General features: G+C 59.8%; 4 protein-coding genes across 4 annotated transcripts; 1 reads left to right on the forward strand and 3 right to left on the reverse strand.

Annotated features, from left to right (window-relative positions):
* Window positions 1-726: 726 nt before the first annotated feature.
* HETIRDRAFT_67597 (P-type ATPase) lies at window positions 727-6,701 on the reverse strand (the record flags this gene model as incomplete). Its single annotated transcript, XM_009554220.1, has 13 exons — window positions 727-1,794; window positions 1,872-2,041; window positions 2,122-2,404; window positions 2,460-2,545; window positions 2,613-2,659; window positions 2,754-3,304; window positions 3,372-3,401; window positions 3,469-4,604; window positions 4,666-5,543; window positions 5,589-5,902; window positions 6,135-6,175; window positions 6,224-6,275; window positions 6,326-6,701. 13 exons carry the CDS (start codon window positions 6,699-6,701, stop codon window positions 911-913), a joined length of 4,848 nt encoding a protein of 1,615 aa, XP_009552515.1. The 3' UTR covers window positions 727-910.
* A 432-nt stretch (window positions 6,702-7,133) lies between these two features.
* HETIRDRAFT_430865 (uncharacterized protein) lies at window positions 7,134-8,181 on the forward strand (the record flags this gene model as incomplete). The annotated part of the gene is made up of 2 exons (XM_009554656.1): window positions 7,134-7,614; window positions 7,652-8,181. 2 exons carry the CDS (start codon window positions 7,134-7,136, stop codon window positions 8,179-8,181), a joined length of 1,011 nt encoding a protein of 336 aa, XP_009552951.1.
* A 727-nt stretch (window positions 8,182-8,908) lies between these two features.
* HETIRDRAFT_430866 (uncharacterized protein) lies at window positions 8,909-9,469 on the reverse strand (the record flags this gene model as incomplete). Its single annotated transcript, XM_009554657.1, has 1 exon — window positions 8,909-9,469. One exon carries the CDS (start codon window positions 9,467-9,469, stop codon window positions 8,909-8,911), a length of 561 nt encoding a protein of 186 aa, XP_009552952.1.
* Window positions 9,470-9,680: 211 nt separating this feature from the next.
* HETIRDRAFT_482282 (uncharacterized protein) lies at window positions 9,681-17,035 on the reverse strand. The gene is made up of 7 exons (XM_009554658.1): window positions 15,904-17,035; window positions 14,614-15,840; window positions 11,787-14,548; window positions 11,428-11,734; window positions 10,886-11,383; window positions 10,347-10,782; window positions 9,681-10,293 (listed from the first exon to the last, which is right to left on the reverse strand). Exons 1-7 carry the CDS (start codon window positions 16,604-16,606, stop codon window positions 10,209-10,211), a joined length of 6,018 nt encoding a protein of 2,005 aa, XP_009552953.1. The 5' UTR covers window positions 16,607-17,035; the 3' UTR covers window positions 9,681-10,208.
* Between the last annotated feature and the right edge of the window lie 2,392 nt (window positions 17,036-19,427).

A 19,427-nucleotide genomic window follows, 5' to 3' on the forward strand; every position in this document is an offset into this window, starting at 1 on the left:
ATAGATCGAGAAGAAGCCTCAATGGTACCGTGACACCTTGTATCCTTCGTCTTGCCTGCCTCCCGCATATAATGTATGCTCGGCTCTCGCTTCGTCTCCTCTCGCAGCTTCAACTCATTGCGCGAGCGGTTGTGGCCCCTACTCCTTTCCTGCCGTCTGTTTTTCCTCGGTATCATCTTCTTCGGCACCTGTGTTGTTCTCGCTTTCGACCTATTTTTGAGTCATGATCAAAAGATCTCTAAGCGATGCCGTCTGTCATATCTCAATTGCTCCCAGGCTGAGTTCACACCACGGTTATACGCGTAGGTCATACGCACGCCGGTACTCGAGCACTCGCAAAACCAAGATACATCAATCGTACGCGGGTATAGATCCGCCACGAGTACGCACCAAAGCACGGACGCACCGACACGCGACACTAGCGGAGAAAAACAAAAACGCGAGATCTATACGAAGCCAAAGAGAGATAAGCAAACATGTGTGTGTGTGTGTGTATACGGAGGCATCTATGCGTGCGCGAGCAGACGCAGAATATCGCCGTCCGTCCGTCCTGGGGTGGGGATGGGGGGATGATAATGAAGGGAGTAGTAGCACGGACTCAGAACGTCAAGCCGAAAGAAAAAGCAGTCCACGTACGATCAGCAGTTCTGCGCCGGCACGCACACGACACACGCACGCACGGCCGGGGGAGGCGGAAGGGGCGGGAGGGGCAGATCGACGCCACGCCAGAGAGCACCGAATAAATAAAGAAATAAACGAGCGACTATACGCGAACGCAAAAACGCGAGAAAAAAACACATCATTGCAAGCGACAACAGCAGCCGACCCCACACGCCACGGACAACAAGCCGATCCCTAGATATATATATACTACACAGACACAGTCACAGACACAGACACAGACAACGATTTACAGCGCGCGCGGGCCCTGGTACGAATACGTGCTCGCGCGCCAATCGTCCGGCTCCGCGTCGGGCTCCTGTCCGCCGTGCGGGTGGTCCGGCCCCGACACAGCCGTGTCGTACGATGCCGTCGTTGCCGTGGACGGCTCGGGCGCGTGCGCGTACCCGTGCTGCTGCGGCGGCCGGTCTTCTGGCGGTTCGGCCCGCGCGTACTGGTGCTCCCGCGGCGGGCTGCGGATGCGCATCTCGTACGCGCTTGGGGGCACCCGCAACGTGTCGGGGCGCGCGGCGTACGACGCAGAGGCCGAGGCCGAGGCGGCGGCGGAGGCGGAGGGATATAGATGTGATGGGTGGCTGTAGGTGGGGGAGGGCAGCGGGGAGGGCAGCGGGACGTCGGAGGCCGAGTAGTACGACATCGCGGGCGACGGCGAGACAAACCGGTTTTGTGTGAAAGGGCCGGCGGTGGGCGTGAGCAGGTGTTGGCCGTCGTCGCGCGGCCCGGGGGCGGGAGCGGTGGCGGCGGCGTACTGGTACTGGTACTGCGCGTCGTCGAGGTGCCGCGCGCCAGCGTAGGGGCTCCTGTTCGCGGGCGGCGGGGTGTCGACGAGGGTCTCGGCGCGCGGGTGTGGGGGCGGGGGCGAGACGAGCTCGCCGGGGCTGCTGGTGAGCGCTGGCTCGTAGCCCTCCCGGAAGCTCGATATCTCGGACGCGGAGCGGCTGTGCGGCTTCTGGAACATGGGCGCGTGCTCGAGGTCGGAGCCGCGCTTGCGCTCGCGGCGGTGGCTGAGCCCGAGCTGGGACTTGAGGTTGCCCTTGACCCACATCTCGCGCACGATGTCGCTGTCCAGCGGGAGATAGGACGACGACACGAACTTGACGAGGACGCGCGGAGCTGGGCATGGAAGGTGAGCACGCCGGAGCGCCGAGCGCCGAGCGCGAATATGGGGGGTGGGGGAGGGGGCGACTCACTGAGGGCGATGGCGACGGAGAGCAGGACGGTGGCCCAGAACGTCACGCCGCCAAAGAGGACGATCACCTCGTCTATAAAGTCGAAGCTCTCAAAGAGCGAGTAGATCACGATCCACACGAGCATCACGAACGACGAGCCCAGCACCACGGCCCACGTGATCACCGTCCAGCTGTGGCGGGGCGGGGCGCAGCGTCAGCTTCAGCTTTCGTCGCTCTGACGAAAAAAAGGACGCCGTGCGCGACGACTCACTAGTGCGTGTTGATGCCGACGTAGATGTTAGCTGCAAAGATGGCCGCGACGGACACGGTCGTGCCAAAGTCCGCGAGCGAGTCGATGCCCTTGCCGTTCCACGAGAGCGCGGGGCCGAGCGTCCACACGCAGAACGGCACAAAGTACACGACCGCGGACTGGTACAGGCCGTCGAGCATGTACAGCCAGAACTTGGCCCGGGTGTACTCGAGTCCCCTGATCCCGCGGACGTACAGCTGCGGAAAGGCGAGCGCGGCTTTGGCGTTGATGTCTTGGTCAAAGGCTACAAAGGACGGGCATCAGCATGAGCTTTCACGTACGAGCGACGGGTGGCTGACCTCCGAGGGCGATGACGGGGAGAGATGTGAAAACAACATTGTAAAGAAGGATGAAGGTGTACTGATAAAGATAAGTCGCGTCGAAGCTGCCGACCGACGCCACGACACCATGTTCAGCGAACGCACCGATCGTCGACCAGGCACCGCACGCACCTATTCCACGGCAAGAACCAAAACATCGCGAACGTCCAGATCACATTCTAAAAACAGCAACAACAGCAGCAACAACAACAACAACCTTGAGCACGCCGGCACCTCGGGACGAGAAGCGCACGCACGCACGCACGCACGCACCTTGTAAAAGAAGTTGCTGTGCATGTCCGCGATGCGCCTATACGACCACCGCCCATGCACGATCAGCAGCTTCGTCAGGAACCGAAACTGCCCAAACGCATAGTCCGCCGACATCGCCGCCTGCGAGCCCTCGTGCCCAAACAGCCCGCACCCGATATTCGCCTCCTGGATCATCGCCACGTCGTTCGCCCCGTCCCCGATCGCGAGCGTCATCGCGCGCCGGCCCTCCTTGACGAGCTTCACCGTGAGCGCCTTCTGCGCGGGCGACACGCGGCAGCACACGACCGTCTCGCACTGCGTGCCGAGGTTCAGGAAGAGCTCGCGCAGCGCAGGCCCGAGCGCGTGCCGCAGCGTGTCGCCGTCGATGACGACCGCGAACGAGGCCTTCGCGTTGGGCGAGAAGCCGCGCTTGCGCGGGTCCCACGACGGCGGGCCGAGCACGGACGCGATCTTGTTCAGCCCCGCCTCAATCTGCGCGCGCGCGCCGTCGACGCTGTCCGCGGAGAGGATCATGATGTCCATGTCGCTCTTGAGCAGGTTGCAGCTGAAGGCTGCGCAGGCGGTCAGGGTCAGTTCACTGGTCTCGTCTCGCGCGCGCGCGCGTGCGCGACCGCTCACCGATCTCGATCGCCGTCTGCACCTTGTCGCCTGCAAAGCGTTTGACCGACGCGTCAGCGAGCCGCCCGCAAGTGAACGCCCAACCATGCGCACGCACCCGTCAGGATCCACAGCTTGATGCCGGCCTGATGCAGCGTCTCGATCGCGTCCGGCACGCCCTCCTGCAACTTATCCTCCAACGCCGTCGCCCCCAAAATCACCAACGAATGCTCGATCATCTCATTCGCCCTCTCGATCGCCTCGTCGCGCTCCACCGTCGCCGCCAGCGCCGCGTCGTACACGCGCCCCCACTGCAAATACTCCTCCTCGCTCAGGTACCGATACGCGACGCACAGCGTGCGCAGGCCCCCGTTCGCGAACGCCTCCATGTCGCGCGCCGTGCGCTCCTTTAGCGCGGGGTCGTGCTCCGCCGCGAGCCGCGCGTAGATCACGCTATCCGCGCCCTTGCAGTACAGCACGAGCCGCCCCTGCGCGTCGCGCACGATCGTGCTCATCCGCTTCCGCGTGCTGTCGAACGCGAGCACGCGCAGCGGCACGAGGCGCTCCGCCTGGCCCATCACCTCGATCTCCACGCTTTCCTTTGTGCGCGCGATGAACGGGAAGCCCGCGTCGCGCGCGGCCGCCACGAGCGCGGCCTCGTCCGGCGACTCGGCCTTGTAGTTCACCAGGTGCGGCTCGCGCGCGGGGTCCGGGCGGTCGGCGAGCACGGTGTGGCACACGGCGAGCGCGCGGAAGAAGGCGATGATGTGCGCGCGCTGCGGGCCCGTGCGGTCGGCCATGTCCTCGGCGAGGCGCGTGGAGATGAGCGTGAGCCGGTCGGACTGCGCGTAGCGGTTCTTGAACGTGCGGCCCATAAGGCGGATCATGTCCTGCTTCATCATGACCATGCGGCGTTGGTGCTCGTCCGCGTCGAGCATGTCCGTGTCGCCCTTGCGCTTCGCGGCGCCGCGCTGGGCCTCGGTGATCGCCTCGCCGTACGCGACGCCGTTGATGGAGCACTTTTGGAACTCCATCACGTTCTGCGTGAGCGTGCCCGTCTTGTCCGAGAAGACGTACTCGATCTGGCCGAGGTCGTCCGAGATGTTCCACGTCTTGGGCACGCACGTCGTGTCGAACGGCGCGTAGTACATGTCGATGTCCTGCGAGATGAAGTACGCCTGGATCGTCTTGACGATCTCGATCGAGATGTAGAGCGAGATCGGCACGATGTTCTGGAACGCGATGAGGCACGAGCTGCGCGCAAAACGAGGGTCAGCGCCAACAAACGCGACGCAGTGAGAGGCTGGACACGCACGCGAATGTGACCAGCGCGTTGAGCACGTCCGAGTCGCTCGCGTCGGCGCCGGCCTCGAACACGGCGGCGCTCGTGCCCGTCCTGCTGTCAAAGATCCCGTTCGCGACCGCGGTGATCGTGCACATCAGTATGAGCACCACAAAGTTCACGATCACGTTAAAGTTCGTCTCGCGCTCGATGCGCGAGCGCTTCGACGGCGTCTCGCCGCCGTTGAGCATGATCTTCGTGTCCGCGCCCGTAAAGGCGACGAGGCCGATGACCCACGCCGTGTTGCGCAGCGAGCACCCGCGCAGGAGCATCTCGTCGATCGTCACCGGCTCCGTCTTGGCCGCGCCCGTCGCCGCGTCCACGTAGCGCAGCACGCCGTTGTACAGGTACAGATTCGGGTGCGGCGGCTCCGAGTCGAGCACGAACGCCGCGCGCTCGACGTCCTCCTCGGACATGACGCTCGACGTCGCGTGCACGGCCTTGCGCGGCTTCAGGTTCGTCTCCCCGTCCAGGTTCTTCGTCTCGAGGTAGCACATCCCGTCCGGGTCCGAGGTGGACAGCACGACGATGTCCGCCGGCACCTGGTCGTTGTCCCGCAGGAGCACGACGTCGCCGACCTCGAGCTTCTTCCAGAGCGTGCGCTCCCACCGCGCCGAGCCGCCGATGCGCTTCGCCCAGTTGACCGCGCCCGTGCTCGCGCCGCCCCCGTCGCCAGCGAGCGTCGTCGTCTGGCTCCAGCCACCGCCGAGCTCCCCGGCCGCGTACGGGCCGGCGGCGCCCAGCGCCTGCTGCGCGCCGCCCGCGAGCGAGACCTGGGACGGGTCGGGCGGGTAGCTGTGCGAGTCGACGCTCTGTATGTCCTCGAGGTGGCGGCCCGCGGCGCCGGCGGACTTGTCGCCGGGGCCCGCGTGGAGGTTGAGGGTGCTCATGCTGACGCGGTCGCCGTCGCCCCTGCTGAGCATGATGCGCATGCCCTCGCCGGCCTCGCGCTCGCGCAGGCGACGGACGCCGCGGGTGACCCTGCCCGGGGGGTTGAGGCCGAGGAGCTTTTCGAGCCAGGGGCGCGGGTCGGTGGGGGTGTTGAGGTTGCGCCAGTTGCCGAGCTTGGTGGCGGCGGAGGTGTTGACCTCCTCGTCGAGGGTCGCGCGGCGGTAGTCCTCGATTGCGTCTTTGATCGCGGTGACGGCAGTGATGAAGACGAGTGGGAGCATCGCGGTCTGGGGCGAGGCGGCGCCGAACATGGGGAACACTGGAGATCAAGGGGTGAGTGAGTGAGTGAGTGAGTGATGCGGATGCGGGAGGCGGTCGGGAAGGGATGGAGGACGGAGGACGGAGTCGCCACGTGCTGAGAGGGGATTTCGTCATGGAGGAGTGTCATGCGGACGGAGGATCGCAGGACAGGCACGGAGGACGGATAGTAGTAAGGGATGGTTACGGCGCAGCCGGACTTTGGCGGAGAGTGCGGGGAGGAGAGGGCTCACCTTGGAGGACGACGAGGGCGAGAAAGTAGAGGTTTGCGACGCTAGAGAGGGATGAGCGAGGAGGATGGGAGAGGGAGGAGGAGACGCACCGTCTGAACTGCTCGTAGAGGTTCTTTGGGAGAAAGGTGATGATGGTGTATTCTGCGGGGGATCACGACGGGCTCGCTGCAAGGAACCGAGGGAGGACTCACTGCTTGTGCGAACTTTGTTCCTGACATACTGGGTCAGCGGCTCGCCGTGGCTGTCGACCTCCATCGCCGTGAGCGGGGTGTTGACATAGATGTTGCGTCTGGGGCCTGGGATCTCTGTCGATGGCTTCGCATCGGACGTTGCGACAGAGTCAGCGGTGGCGGGGCGCTTCTTCTCGATGGACTTGTTGCGGAAGAAGCGGGAGCGCTTCTGCCTGAGGGATTTCCTGCGCTCAGCGCGGGCCTCTGTGCGGATGGACTCTGCGATGGTGGAGTGGGCGGTGCGGACTGTGCGGAGGCGGAGCTCGGGGTCGATTGTGGGGTCATCCTCGTCGGGGTCGAGGTCGTCTGCGTGCGGGGCGCGCTTGAAGAAGGACATGTGGGTGGGGGCGTCGTCTGCGTCTTCTTCGTCGTCGTGGTCGGGGGCCTGAGACGGCTAGTGGGAGGGCGAGGTGTGCCCTTGTGGAGAGCGAGGGGAGTGTGTGTGAAGGAGTGGGGGAGGTAGGAACAGCGCAGCCGAGCGAAGAATAAATAACTCGGGGATGGGATGGGATGGATGGGAGGAGGAGGAGGACAAGGAGGAGGGGACGGCCTGCCTGGCGGAGGGCAGCGCTGCAGCGCCAAGCCGACCCCCGGCCACTCTTCCCCGGCGGCGACCGACCGACCCGCCTTGGCTTGCACACGACAGCCGCCGTCGTCGCCCGCACAGCCCACCCGGCCCCGGCGCTCTTGCGCTCGTGACCGCCGCTCCGCGCACTCCTCCTATATACCCACACTGCACCGCTCCTCAGCCACCCAATACGCCTCGCCGATGCCCACGCCGCCCGCCCGCCCGCATGACTCATCGTCCAGGCTCCCTTCCTACTTCCCCTCCTCCTCCTCTTCGTCAGCCACCCTCCCTCACCCCTCCGTCACCCGCCCGAGCCCGCCGCGCGCTCCTCCAGCCCAGCCCCGACCCAGCCCCGACCCAAAGCCTACAAAGTGGACGAACAGCGCGGCCTCCTCCGCGACGTGGGCAGGTGGGTCCGCGGCGAGGGAGGTGGGGACAGGAGTCGGTGAACGCGCGCGCGGGCCGTCGCTCTCGTCGGGCGTGACCTGCGACCTGCGAGGTCGCCAGATCGCACACCTGCGCGTCGGCCGGCGAACGCACGCACACACGCGCTCACGCGCCGGGCAGGGTGCGCCGAGGATGAGGACGACTTCGGGGGCGCGTGCGGAGCCTGCGGTTGAATCATCATCGCGAAAGAGTGAGCGTAGGACGCCAAATGCGCTGGAGCGAGGCGGGCGTGCGCGTGCGTATTAGTTCTGTGCGTGCGTAACCGATCAGAGGCAGGAGCGCGCACGCGTTATGGTCACTGTCCGTCAGGCGGACGTCGAGCTGCCGCAAGCAGGGCATCGGCACCCGCTCCGGCGCGTCTTTGCCCGTGCCGCGCGTCGGGCACCAGGTCCTCTGGAGGGCCCACGACCACGGGGATGCTGTCCATTTTTACGTCTCGCGCGCCTCAGCCGACGTCGATATCCGAACGCGTCGACGCGCCGGCTGGTGGATGAAGGATGGTGTTGTGCGCGCATGCGTGGACGATCCCCAGCACCAGCACCAGCGCCCCGAGTCGAGCCCGAGCGATAGGTACATAGAGGGCGCCCTGCTCCACGATGCTCCGGCGCGCACTCGTGGCGCTTGCGCTCGGGCGCGCGGCGAACTCGACAAGGGCGGAAGCACCAGCTCCCTGCTCCCTCAAAGCCAGTCTCACCGAATACGGGTATGCGGAGCCCACGTCGGGAGAGCCGCTGTTTTTTTGGGGACCACTCTCGCGCTTCACAGGACGCGGGGACGCAACTCATTTTTTATTTTATTTTGATTACGGCTGACGATGAGTACAAAAAAACGGAAAATACAGGAAATACAGGAAATACGGTACTGGGACTCGGTCTGGGTGTCAGAGGTCGCGGGCCGGCGTCATCACCGACGGCCCTGAGGTTTAGCAAGCACGCACGCACGCAGAGGCCGGCGGTTCGATGATGGCGGACCCTAGCTCAGGTTCGCCCGGCGCTGGCCAATCGCAAACGCCCGTGGCGCGATGGACGCGCGTAGACGCGCTGCGATGCAAGCGATCAGAGGGTCGGTCGGACAGGTAGCGGCGCTGTCAGGATTCCTGTGCTCGGGCGCTACGATGGGCCGCTGCCATGCAAGGAGCCGCGTGCTAAGTGGCAGCGCGACGCCGGCGGGGGACGAGGGGGGCAATGGGCGCACTTGAAGGGAGGAGGCGGCATGCGAGGCGTCACATAGTACTGTGGGATCTACTGCGCGCGATTCTCGGGCCCCCCGATGCCTTTTGCGTGCCCTCGACGAAACAGGTCTAGCTTTCGAGCGGGGTTATATCCGACGGGGCGTCCGCTCGTCGTGCTGCATCATAGCTAGCAGCGCTGGCTGGGGCCTTTGGCGTTGGCCCTTGGCGTCTGTGCCGCGGTCAGCTTTCGCTTCTGGTTTCTTGGTTGTTGCGTCTGCGTGCTGATTCTGGATGTGGCGCCACCGAGTTGAGCCTCTCGCAGGGCTCCGGGCATCGACTCTTGACTGGTAACAGGTGACTACGACGAAATTTCTATCCGCCGCTGGACTGCGACCACCTCCCCCTTGCACGTGTGTGTGTCGTCATTTCTACAACGACGATCTCGTCTTTCGCGATTCTGGCTCTTTCTCTCCTTCGGCGTCCTCGGTGTCGCGGTAGAGCAGTCCACCACGTACGAAGGTAACTCGCCATCGATGGCCTCGTCGTCACTTTTCCTGGAGACCCGGGAGATAATGTGTTCTGTGTTCTGACAGGCCAAAGGCAGCGGAATAGGCCTCGCATCGAGCGCGCGCAGAGCACGATGCCCCCGTTCGTCTCGCGTCCCTCCGACCCAGAAACGGAGGCCGCGTCGCGGGCGGAGCGCATCGTCCAGCCGCAGCCGGCTCGCGCGCGTTCCTCCGTGCCTGCAAGCACCTCCGGCCGCGGGCCCGGCGCCTTCGCGGGGCACGCGGTCTTGCCCGACTCTGCGCCGGGTTCCGCTGACGCTCGTGGAGGCGGCTGAGAAGATGGCCGGCGCGCTTTTGACGCGCCCCGACGGCTGGTACGTGTTTCGAGTGGTGCTCGCGTTCGTTGGGTGCATAGCAGGGTCGGTTACTGTATGACGTCGGCCCCTCGTTGACGCCGTGTCTCCATTCATATACACAACTGTAACACCCGTCTCATGTTCCATTGTTTCGTTTGTACGAGCTGCGGGATTTCAGTCCACCCTCGATCCGCATATAGGCAAACGTCGCGAGAGCCTTTGGCGGGGAAATGCTGTCGAGACGATCGCCAACGTCTCGATAATCGGTGCAAGGGACGAGGTCACATCTTTGTTCGGTCTACGAGTTTGTCTGAGCTGATACATGATACAACGCAAGTGGAGTACAACAAGAACGAGCAGGCGCCGTACATGCACTGGCGAGCCAGACGAGGTGGAACAAACATGACAACAAACGGCGTCGATGACCGTAGAGGAAGCAGAAAAGGAGATCATAGCATCGTAAGTCAACATTCGAGACAACATCGTTAGTAAAAGAGACCGGGGTCGTATGCGATGAAACGTGTGAACGAATCTTGATCAATTTCGTGGCATCGTGTACAATCGTAAGCCAGACAACAATGTGCAGTGTATTCGTGCGCTCGCAGAGCAGAGCAGGTTGATCGTGGAGCAGGAGAGGTAAGGGAAGACGCGCATAGTAAACATAGCATATCGCGGTGATGTGAGAGTCGCTGATGGGTGAGTGGTGTTCGATTTGCGAGAAGGCTAACACATTGACAATCAGGGAGGTTACGGGCCTGGCAGTGCTACAGAGGAGTAGTACAGTATCAGCCACGGTTCACGCCCGGATGGCCTGAGGCCGCGCATGCGGTATTGGCCTCCCACGGGGACGAGGGCGGCTCAAACGCAGCGTCTCACCAGGTCTATGTGGGTCTTGTTAATGATCGTACACGAAACAAAATTGAGCGAAACCTACGTAGCAATGGATCCATATGAAACGTTCTCTTTGTTTTCTTTGCCTTTGCTCTCCTTGTTCTCGCGGCCGGTACTGCGTTTCGTCCAGCCAAGAGCTGTTCGGCGAGCGTTGGAGCCGACGCGAGGACGCGGGGGAAGTCCAACGATGCTCTTCAAGTCGTTCTTAGCCGGGACGAAAGGCGACACCTCCACGTTTGCAATGTTGTGATTGGCAGTGCGGTCCTGCAGAGGCGGTGCAACAGGGACAGGGGAAGAATGCTCGATGGAATGATCAAATACAGGGGAGCGCTCCACGGCCCGTGGGTATGGAGAAGGTCGTGAGTGAGTACGTGATCGGATGCGACGAGGACGAAGCTCGGACGAGAGGGGTCCGTATGTCTGCTGGGAGTGTTCAAGCATAGCTTGAATACCGGCCGTGTGCGCAGGGGGTTCGAAGGCTGGTTACATGATGATTCAGTAATATGGCACGCAGGAAAAGAAGCCTCCACTTACATTGGACGGCGTAGACAGAAAACGGCGTGTCGATCCAAGTCCGTTTACTCTCCTCGACGGTGACATGAGCCTCATCCCTGAGCGCAAAGTACTTTCTTAAGGCCAGGAAACCCCGATCGTCGTTCCAGTACCCAGACTCTGTATCAGCCTTGACGACGACGACGTCATCTCTTACTGGAGACAGCATCGTCCGAGGAGGCAGCGTCCGAGGAGGCGCCGGGGTGTTTTGAGCCGACACGTTCTCCTCTTGGATAGTTTCGTAGACCGAAGAGCGAGAGGGGTCCACCTGTGAGAGGCGACGACGGTGTCCCTGGCCTCGAGCTCGAGTCCGGATTGGGTTACGAGCGTGGCCCGCCATTGGATGTGCGATATTGGTAAGTATGGCGTTCAGCTTCGCTATGTCAATGCTAGACTGTGAGCCACTAGACTGCGACGAGCCATCTGAAATCGAGAGCGGGGGCGTCTCTGCTCCAGAGCTATCCGTGTATGTACTGGACCGAGGGCTAGGAGAATGGCCAGGTCGACCAAATACAGGGCCAGCGAGGACTATAAACGAGTGAGTAATATCCAGTATAGACGAGGACGGCCACACGTACACGAAAGGTCCTGTCCCCCTGCAATGAGCGCGCTTTCCTCCAGACTCTGTCTCTCCAAGAGGCCCTTGCGCGCCATTATCATACGTTCCCCTCCAAATTGATAGATCGAAGCAGATGCAATGGACGGGGTTTCAACTAGTCGGGCTTTAGTGGGAGAATCGTTCAAAACCTCTTGTTTGATGTCCACAGCACGTTGAGGACCGCGCACACTACCAGGTTTTCTCTTGCCAACCCGGAAACAAGGAGACCCTTCAACGGCAGAGCCGATGGAGAGCCGACGGACGTGGGCACCGTCGAGCATCTGAATTGCAAGATGAGGCGTTGCAGTCCAGGTCAAGAACGTACGAGCTTACCGTTATCATCGTGTCGTCTTCCCTTGTAGGACCGTGCACGCTTTGTTCCATGCTCATCATAGACAAAGGCCTAAACTGACCCGGCTGGAAGAGTCCCCGCGAAGGGTACGACTGATCCTGCCCGAAGAGCGACTCTGAGTCGGCTGATGATCTATACCCAGTCTTTTGGAAGATAGAATCATCGGTTGAAAACCTGCGCTCGTCATCAATGATGGAGTCGTACGAGGTCTTGTTACCGATCCAGTCCCCTGCAACACTCTCCGGAGGGGAAGCCGATATCGCGGTGAGAGGCATCCCATAGTCGTGTGCAGCCGACTCGAGCATCTTATCGCCGAGGCCAGGGCGCTCGAGACGCATCGCAGACATGTCGCTCATCACAGAATCGATAGAGTAGTCCTGACGATGACTGGCCCATGACGCGCGCACACCAGCAGTTCCATACATCGCATAAGCCTGGGCAACTGAGCTAGCGCTCGATGCCGAGTCGTTTCGCCTGTGGACGCCAAAGCTGCGATTGTACAAGCTGACGGGGGGAGCGATGGAGGCGACAGACATGACGGAATCCCTCTGACGATGGCCGCGCTTCAGCGGCTGCAACATCTGGTTGCGTCCAGGTATCCGGAAGTAAAAGCTAGACGCATCACTATCGACCCGCTTTCGACGATTGTCCCGGTTGATGAAATCGAACGTGTCATCGATGGTAGACATCGTGAGCGACATATCGTCGTAAGAGTATCTGTTTGGAAGTGCCGGAACACCGTAATCAAAGGGATCGTGAGAACCGGGGTTGATGACGTCGCCGTAGGAGGAGACTGAGGCAATACTAAAGACAGATTGGTCCTTGTTGTGCCCACGTCCAGAAGACGACGGAGGAGGGTAGAACGCTGGACGGTTCGAACTGAACTCGAATCCGCGTCTGACCTCTCCGAAAGATTCGAGCCCGCTGAAACTAGTCTGTGAAGAAGCTTTGGAATGATAGCTGAAAGATTGATCCGCTCTAGACTGATCGCGGAGGAATCTCTTCGAACTGGAATCCGAGTTGACGCGTCTACGAGGGAGAGGCTGAGCGAAGTCAGCGGCCTGAGCAAAGATGGATTTCAGCACAGAGCTATCCTCTTCGACAGACAATGACATGGAGATCCTGCGAGCGTGAGCTGGCGACGGAATGATATCTGAGAGCGTGAGCGGCTTGTCGTCGGAACTCAGCGTAGAATTACTGGTCGAACGTTTACCACCAAATCTGAAATTGACGTCCAGCTGGCCATCAGACGGCTTCGAGACATTCGATACCCTCCGCTTCGGGGGAGAAAGCTCATACATCAGACTGTCGTCTACGTCCTGCCGTAGCTCAGTGATATCTGGGGTGAGAATACCAGACGGCTGCTCCGCGACGGAAGAATCCGAGGAAGGCGATGATGCCGCAATGGACAACATGGAGTGTTCAACGAACTGGGAGGGCAAAGGAGGAACGGGAGGAATTTCGATATCCAGAATACTATTGAAGTGGCCTAACTGGTCCAAAGCAAACTTGGCAGGTGTGCGGAACGCGTTTTCCAGCTGCTCGACGAAGCTCCGCCTCTCCGAGGCTCCAGACTCGTTGAGAGCCCTGAGCTCCCCGGTGAAATCAAATGACTTCTTTGTATCATCGTCGGACGAGTCGCTTCCGTCGATATCTATGTAGTTGTCGCCATCGTCAATAAGCTGTGCGTGAAACACGGGGGCGATGGGGGACTCTGGCTCCAAGAAAGATGGCTCCGGTGTGGGCAACGGGGAAGCAGGCGGAAGACCTGGAGAGGGAGGGGGCTTCGATGCGATGTCCGGACGGAACGAAAGCGTATCGTCGAAGCAATCCGTGTCGCCATCCTCCTGGCTTGACAAGATTGCTTGCAGCTCATCTGGAATATCGCTGTCAGCATCATTCCCAGCTTCACCCAAGGAACCGAGGAAGCCGCCGAGCGTACCAGCCATACCCAAGCCCTTTTTCGCCTCGGGGGAGAGGGTTACTCTAGGAAGGCTCTGTTGCATGGAAGCGACACTGCTCTTGAGAACCAAGGGTCTATCTTCACCATTCGTAGGTCTCCGGAATACAGGAGTAGGCGTTGGGGCTTCGTCGCGCTCCGCCATAAATATCGGTCCCGACATCTTGAATGGTATAGACCCGAAAGTCCTCGAGCTCGGGGTGCTGGGTTCAGCATTACCAAGCGGAGTCAAGAAGGCACTCGCAGGTGGAGGCGAAGGTGTCGCCGCCATCAATCCAACAGGTCCCTTTGGCTTCGCTGGGCGGAGAGGCTGGAACACAATGGGCTCCTCCGGCTGCGGGGCAGGGCTCAGAGTACGTTTGTGCGTCTGCCGGAACGAAGGCACGCTGGGCTTCCGCGTGCGCTTGGGAGACGGCTTCGTGGGCGAGATGGGCCAGGGGGCAATCTGTTTGCCAATCGCGCCCCGACCAGCCGAAGGGACTGCGCCAGAGATCAGTGTCCTGGTGCGCGACTGAGCGTATGGCCTTAGCGACGTCACAGACGCCATGCTCGTCAGTAGCCCAGGGTTGACTGAACTGCCAGCAACAGCGGCGAGCTTCTTGATGGGGCTCCCGTTCGACCGCGGGGAAGCATTGGCTCTCATGGACCCGCCCAGTCGACTAGATACGTACGGCGGCAGCCTCAACGGAGAGCCATCTGGGGTCGCCGGGGTCGCCTGAAGATCCAAGCGGTTGATGAGCGATGCAAGGTCGTTGGTAGCCGCATCTAAGATGGACAGAACACCTAAAGCCAAAAAGCAGCAGCGTCAGTACACGGTTCCTGCAGCGCACGGTACGAGCTAAACTAACCATCCCCATCGTCGTCGCATATTGCCTTCGGCCGGGAACGGCCGAGCATCTGCTCCGATACGGGCCGAGCGCGCGCTCGCCTTACAGGCGTCTGATAGGACAACGCGTCTTGATCGACGGAATGTCCGTCGACCGTAGCTTCCTCGACGGTGACAATAGGGTGCGGCATTGGTACCGATGACGTTGTTGACGCCGATACCTGCGACGACGGGCGAGACATCTGCTCGGGGAAGATATCCGCGAGCGCTGCGCGGCGTCGCGATTCGGACGTCCTGTGCGTGTCCTTCGCCTTCTGCCCCTCTGCGTCCTTGTTCTTGTTCTCCACCCCTGATGCAGTCTCCACCCCACCCCTCTCTGCCTTCCGCCTCTCTTTGACTGTCTCCAGTCCCTCCTCGTCCCAGCGAACCGACGCAGCGCTCGAAGAAGATTTTCCGGATCCACCAGACCCCCTGGAGGACATCGACATCGGGCGGAGCGACGACCCTGCAGAGAGCGTCGACGCGGAGCGGCCCCGCCCATTTGTAGTCGGGGAAATCGACGAGCCAACGGAGAGGCGGCTGGCACCAGCAGCGGTTTGTGCACCCACGGACGACGCGGTAGACGCGGGCCTAACAGTGCCAAATTTGATTGCCGTTGGCAGCCCGAGCCCAAGGATGCTCTGCTTGCGTTTTGTGAGTGTGTGTGTCTGCACTTGCGCCTCAGCCTCCCGGATCGTCATCGCCTCCTGGAACGTTATTGCCTCCCGGAACGTCATCGCCTCGGGGCTCGTGGGTGCGCCGGCCTCGAAGCTGCTCCCCGAGTAGCGCACGGTCTGCGCCCTCTCTTCTTTTTCCTTTTTCTTTTTTTTCTTCGACTCCGGCTTTTCCTTTTCCTTCTCTTTTTTCTTCGGGAGCGCGGGGATGCTCGCCATTTCCTTCTCTGTCGGCTTCAGCTGCGCCCAGCTACTGATGCGGGCCATGGAGCGCATGGAGCGCATAGCGCGGATCGCAATCGACCCGGTGCCGGTGTTGGGTACCCCAGGAGGTGGGGCGAGGAAAGTGGGCGAAGTGCCGTCGATGGGCGTGTTGGGTATAGACGACGGAATGGTGGGGACCTGCGGAATATTCGCTGAGGAAACAGTACCAAAAGTCGGGACTTCAGCTGGGGGAGACGAGAGCAGGACTCCAGAATCCAAAGAATTGAAACGCCCGCGAGGGACTGTGTTTTCATTCTCGACAGGGTTCATTGCTATCGGAAATAATACGCACGCATGAAGACAAAAACATGGTGAGAGTAAACGAGTATGCTTACGGTGACCGCGCGAGGCCGAGCGGCCTCGGGATTTGTCTTTCGCTTTTTCCTTGGAATCCTTCCGTCCGCGTCCAATGCTCCACCACTTCTCCTTTTCCTCTGTTTTCACTTTGAGCAGATTCCCCGCGGACGGCTTGCCATTTTCTTTGGGGGCAGAAGGCACATTCGTGACCTCGCCCAGCGGTCCCCACTTCATCCCGTCCAGCGCCGCGCGGCTCTTCTTCTTCTTCACCATGAGAATTTCGCCAATTTCAGGGTCGTTGGTGGGGTCGACGTAGATTTCAAAGCCGCCTCTACTCGTGGAGGCGGAGCCGCCGACCCGCCGAACGACGTCGGACAAGTCTTTGTTGGCACGGCCCTTCGTCTTGTTGCTGCCATTCATGCTACCGCCAACCAAAAGACTGAGTTTGGATTTTTTAGGCACTAGGCGCCGCTTAGCTGAGCCCTTGTCCTCTCCTTTTGGAGCAAGTGGGGAAGAGACGGCCGGGACGTTGACAAACGAAGATGCGAAGGTGGTGTTGACGATTGAAGTGTTGGGACTAGTTGCGGAACCCGTAGCAGCCGGGGTTGCTGAGATCAGACGGATGGTGGGGATGGGGGGCGGAGTGGTTTCAGTATTGCTCAAGGCTGGGGACGGCGAGCGAGCACGGGAAGGGTCGGAGGCCCTGGGGACACGAGAGAGCAATGGAAGTGTATCCCGCATGGTGTTTGCTGGCTGTTAGATCGTATTGATGGGGAGGAAATTGAAAGCGAGATGCGTGATAAATCGTTAATAAAACAAGAGTAAATATATGTGCAGTGGATGAGAAGGTCGAAATGAGGTCGTAGAATGAAGCTTGAGGGCGTTCAGTCGACAGCGAAGCGTCAGCGGACGCTGTTTGATCGTGAAATGTAAGTCTTGAATCGCAAGAAATGCGCGAGGTGCGCAGAATGGCGATGGAGTCTATGAGGTCCTGAGTGCGTGCGTGGTCGAGTTCGTAAAACAAGAATCGTGATTCGTCGTGGAATCGGTCGCCGGCCGTCGAGCAGCGAAGAAGGAGAAGAAACTCCTCGACGAGGCAGAGCAGCCTACACAAGAGGAAAGCCGGGAAAACCTGGACGATACCTTGAGTCGGATGCTGAGACGGGAACCAAAAAGGGCCGCCACCGAAGTTGAACATGGATCAAACACGAGGCATTTGGTTCTGTAGGCGCGCCTCATCAATATCCGTCAACAACGCGCCCGCGTCCGTCCTTCCTCCTCGTCACGAGACCGCGGCCGCTCTTTCTAACACCGCGGCCCTCCGAGCTCCCCCTCGGAATTTTCGTCATATCTTTTCCGCAGGGTTTCCGTCACAACTGGCAACATGCATATTGACTGGAGTGTATATACGCTGCATCTGCAGCTTCTCCATGTTCTCGGAATCATTAGTCTCTTCGCAGTGAGTCTACATAGTTGTCCTGAAGGCTACCATCGGTGCCAAGTGACGACTCTCGATAGTGGAGTAGACCCTCACAAAAGTGATGATCAACCGACGTTCGAATTTTGTCTGTACAATTAGGAGTTGATCATTTAAGCGAGTTGTGTCAGTTCCGTCCATAGATGGGCGACAGTGCAGACATCGCCGTTTATTGAATATTGAGACGGAGCGCTTTAGCAGGAAGATCAATGGGCTAGATCAGGAGCAGACGAATCGCAGCAGTACAGCTGAGCGATGCACAATTTCGCCCACATCACCCGAGAAACGCACCACAGTCGAGTAACAAGATCTCCAACGTGCGCGGTAGTCGTGGTCGCACTGCGCTCCAAATCTGCGGAAGTCAACTGAGGAGCTGTACAAGGTTGCAGAAGAGGCTTTGCATAAGCTAGCAGCGTTTCACTGTGAGTCAAAACTAGCCCTGGAGCGCCATGTCGACTGTCAATCTGGCCACGAGTCCCACGAAGAGCAGCACCGTCTGCGAGCTGCTGGAAAGACGTGGCTCTACTGTGGTAGGGCATAGATGTCTTGTGAACCTCAACGGCGCGGCGGCTCCCAAGCGCTTGGAAATTTTACCGATGTATTTCCAGGCCTCGGTCGTGGTCAACCTAGGCGGACTCGGAGAGTCGTGCCCATAGATCTAGAATTCCCATCCTCGAGTGGGAACAGAGGTAGCCCAATAGAACAAAGGACCGGCCCAGTACAAAATCCACAGTCGGAATTGAGAGAGTGCCAAGCATTGAGTACGCATGTTCACCTATTGCAAAAACAGCATGTGAACCGCAAGACGCAAGCCGACAGGCACAAGACGCAACCGACGGAAAGAAGCGCAAAGGAGAGACTCTCCAGCAAGCGACACAATTTTGAATGAGGTCCGTGCAATTAGACATCCGCGGAGGACCAGAGGCGGCGCTGCTGTCAAAGGAACGAGCGCATACCAAGAAGTCGAAGCTGCTGACAAGGTATCGGCAATGAGCGGGACAGTCCTCGGACTCATCTTTGACAATTTGACGGACGGTTCGAAGCGGGATCCAAACTTTGTGGATAACTGAGTCGATTGAATGACTGAGAGGGAGAGCTCGATGTGAATGTCGGTGGTTTGACGCTTGCTTATGGATGCGGCGAAAGAACCTGCGGCACAGGATAGATCTTCCAACATATCAACGTGACAATTAACAGGGACTTGTGAGACGATCAATCAAGTCAGACCTTGTTTTGTAATGTGCCATTCGCGTAGGATAGGAAGAGACATCACCTGTGTTGACGAGCTGCCAGCTCGGAGACAAGCTGCACGCGAGGAGTAGATATATTTTTGAGGCACCCCTCCGCTTGAGGAAAAAGGGCAGGAAGAATATAAATACGCTATATGGACGCCCGCAACGTTGTGTTAGACTCGGATCAAAGAGCTCCTGGATTGTCAGCGATTGCATGGACGTGTCGAATACATTGAATTTGGCGTTACGGGAGACACAATTTCAAGAGTAAGATGACGAACATCTCGGAGGCACACAAAATAACACGATGTGCTATCAGATGCATAAACGACATCAGAGAGCACATGTAGGCTACTCACCTGTTAGGCACAAAGGGAGCTCCTCCATGGAGGATCGATTCCTACTCGCAGGTAAACAGAGCTACCGATGTGGACCAAATCATACATTTGAACTTCTTATGGTATACAATATGGACCAAGAAAGAGGCTCTACTAGGACCCGAGAGAATGCATACACCTCTGCGCCGTCTAAACTGCAGGTTTTGAAATCTGCTCGTGCAATCATGCCCTTCAAACAGAGATGGTTCGGACCATCTGTATGGGCGGGTTCTCAAAGGTTATGTTCTTTCTGTTTGTGGAGAGGTGGATGTGATTCGACGAGAGAGAGGAAGTCAGGGAGGATTCAATGAGGGCTGCAGGTATGCCATAATAACAAATGAGATGCTTCCATTATGTCAGTTTGTCAAGTTTTCGACATGAGAAAACCGAATCAAGGGTCTCACCAAGCCCAGGTCAAATGTGGATGGAAGGAAACTTCGGGTAGAGAATGAAGCAAGGTCTTAGAGTGGCCATCA

Source organism: Heterobasidion irregulare, assembly GCF_000320585.1.
Source record: "Heterobasidion irregulare TC 32-1 unplaced genomic scaffold scaffold_13, whole genome shotgun sequence".
In the NCBI taxonomy this organism is placed as follows: Eukaryota; Fungi; Basidiomycota; class Agaricomycetes; order Russulales; family Bondarzewiaceae; genus Heterobasidion; species Heterobasidion irregulare.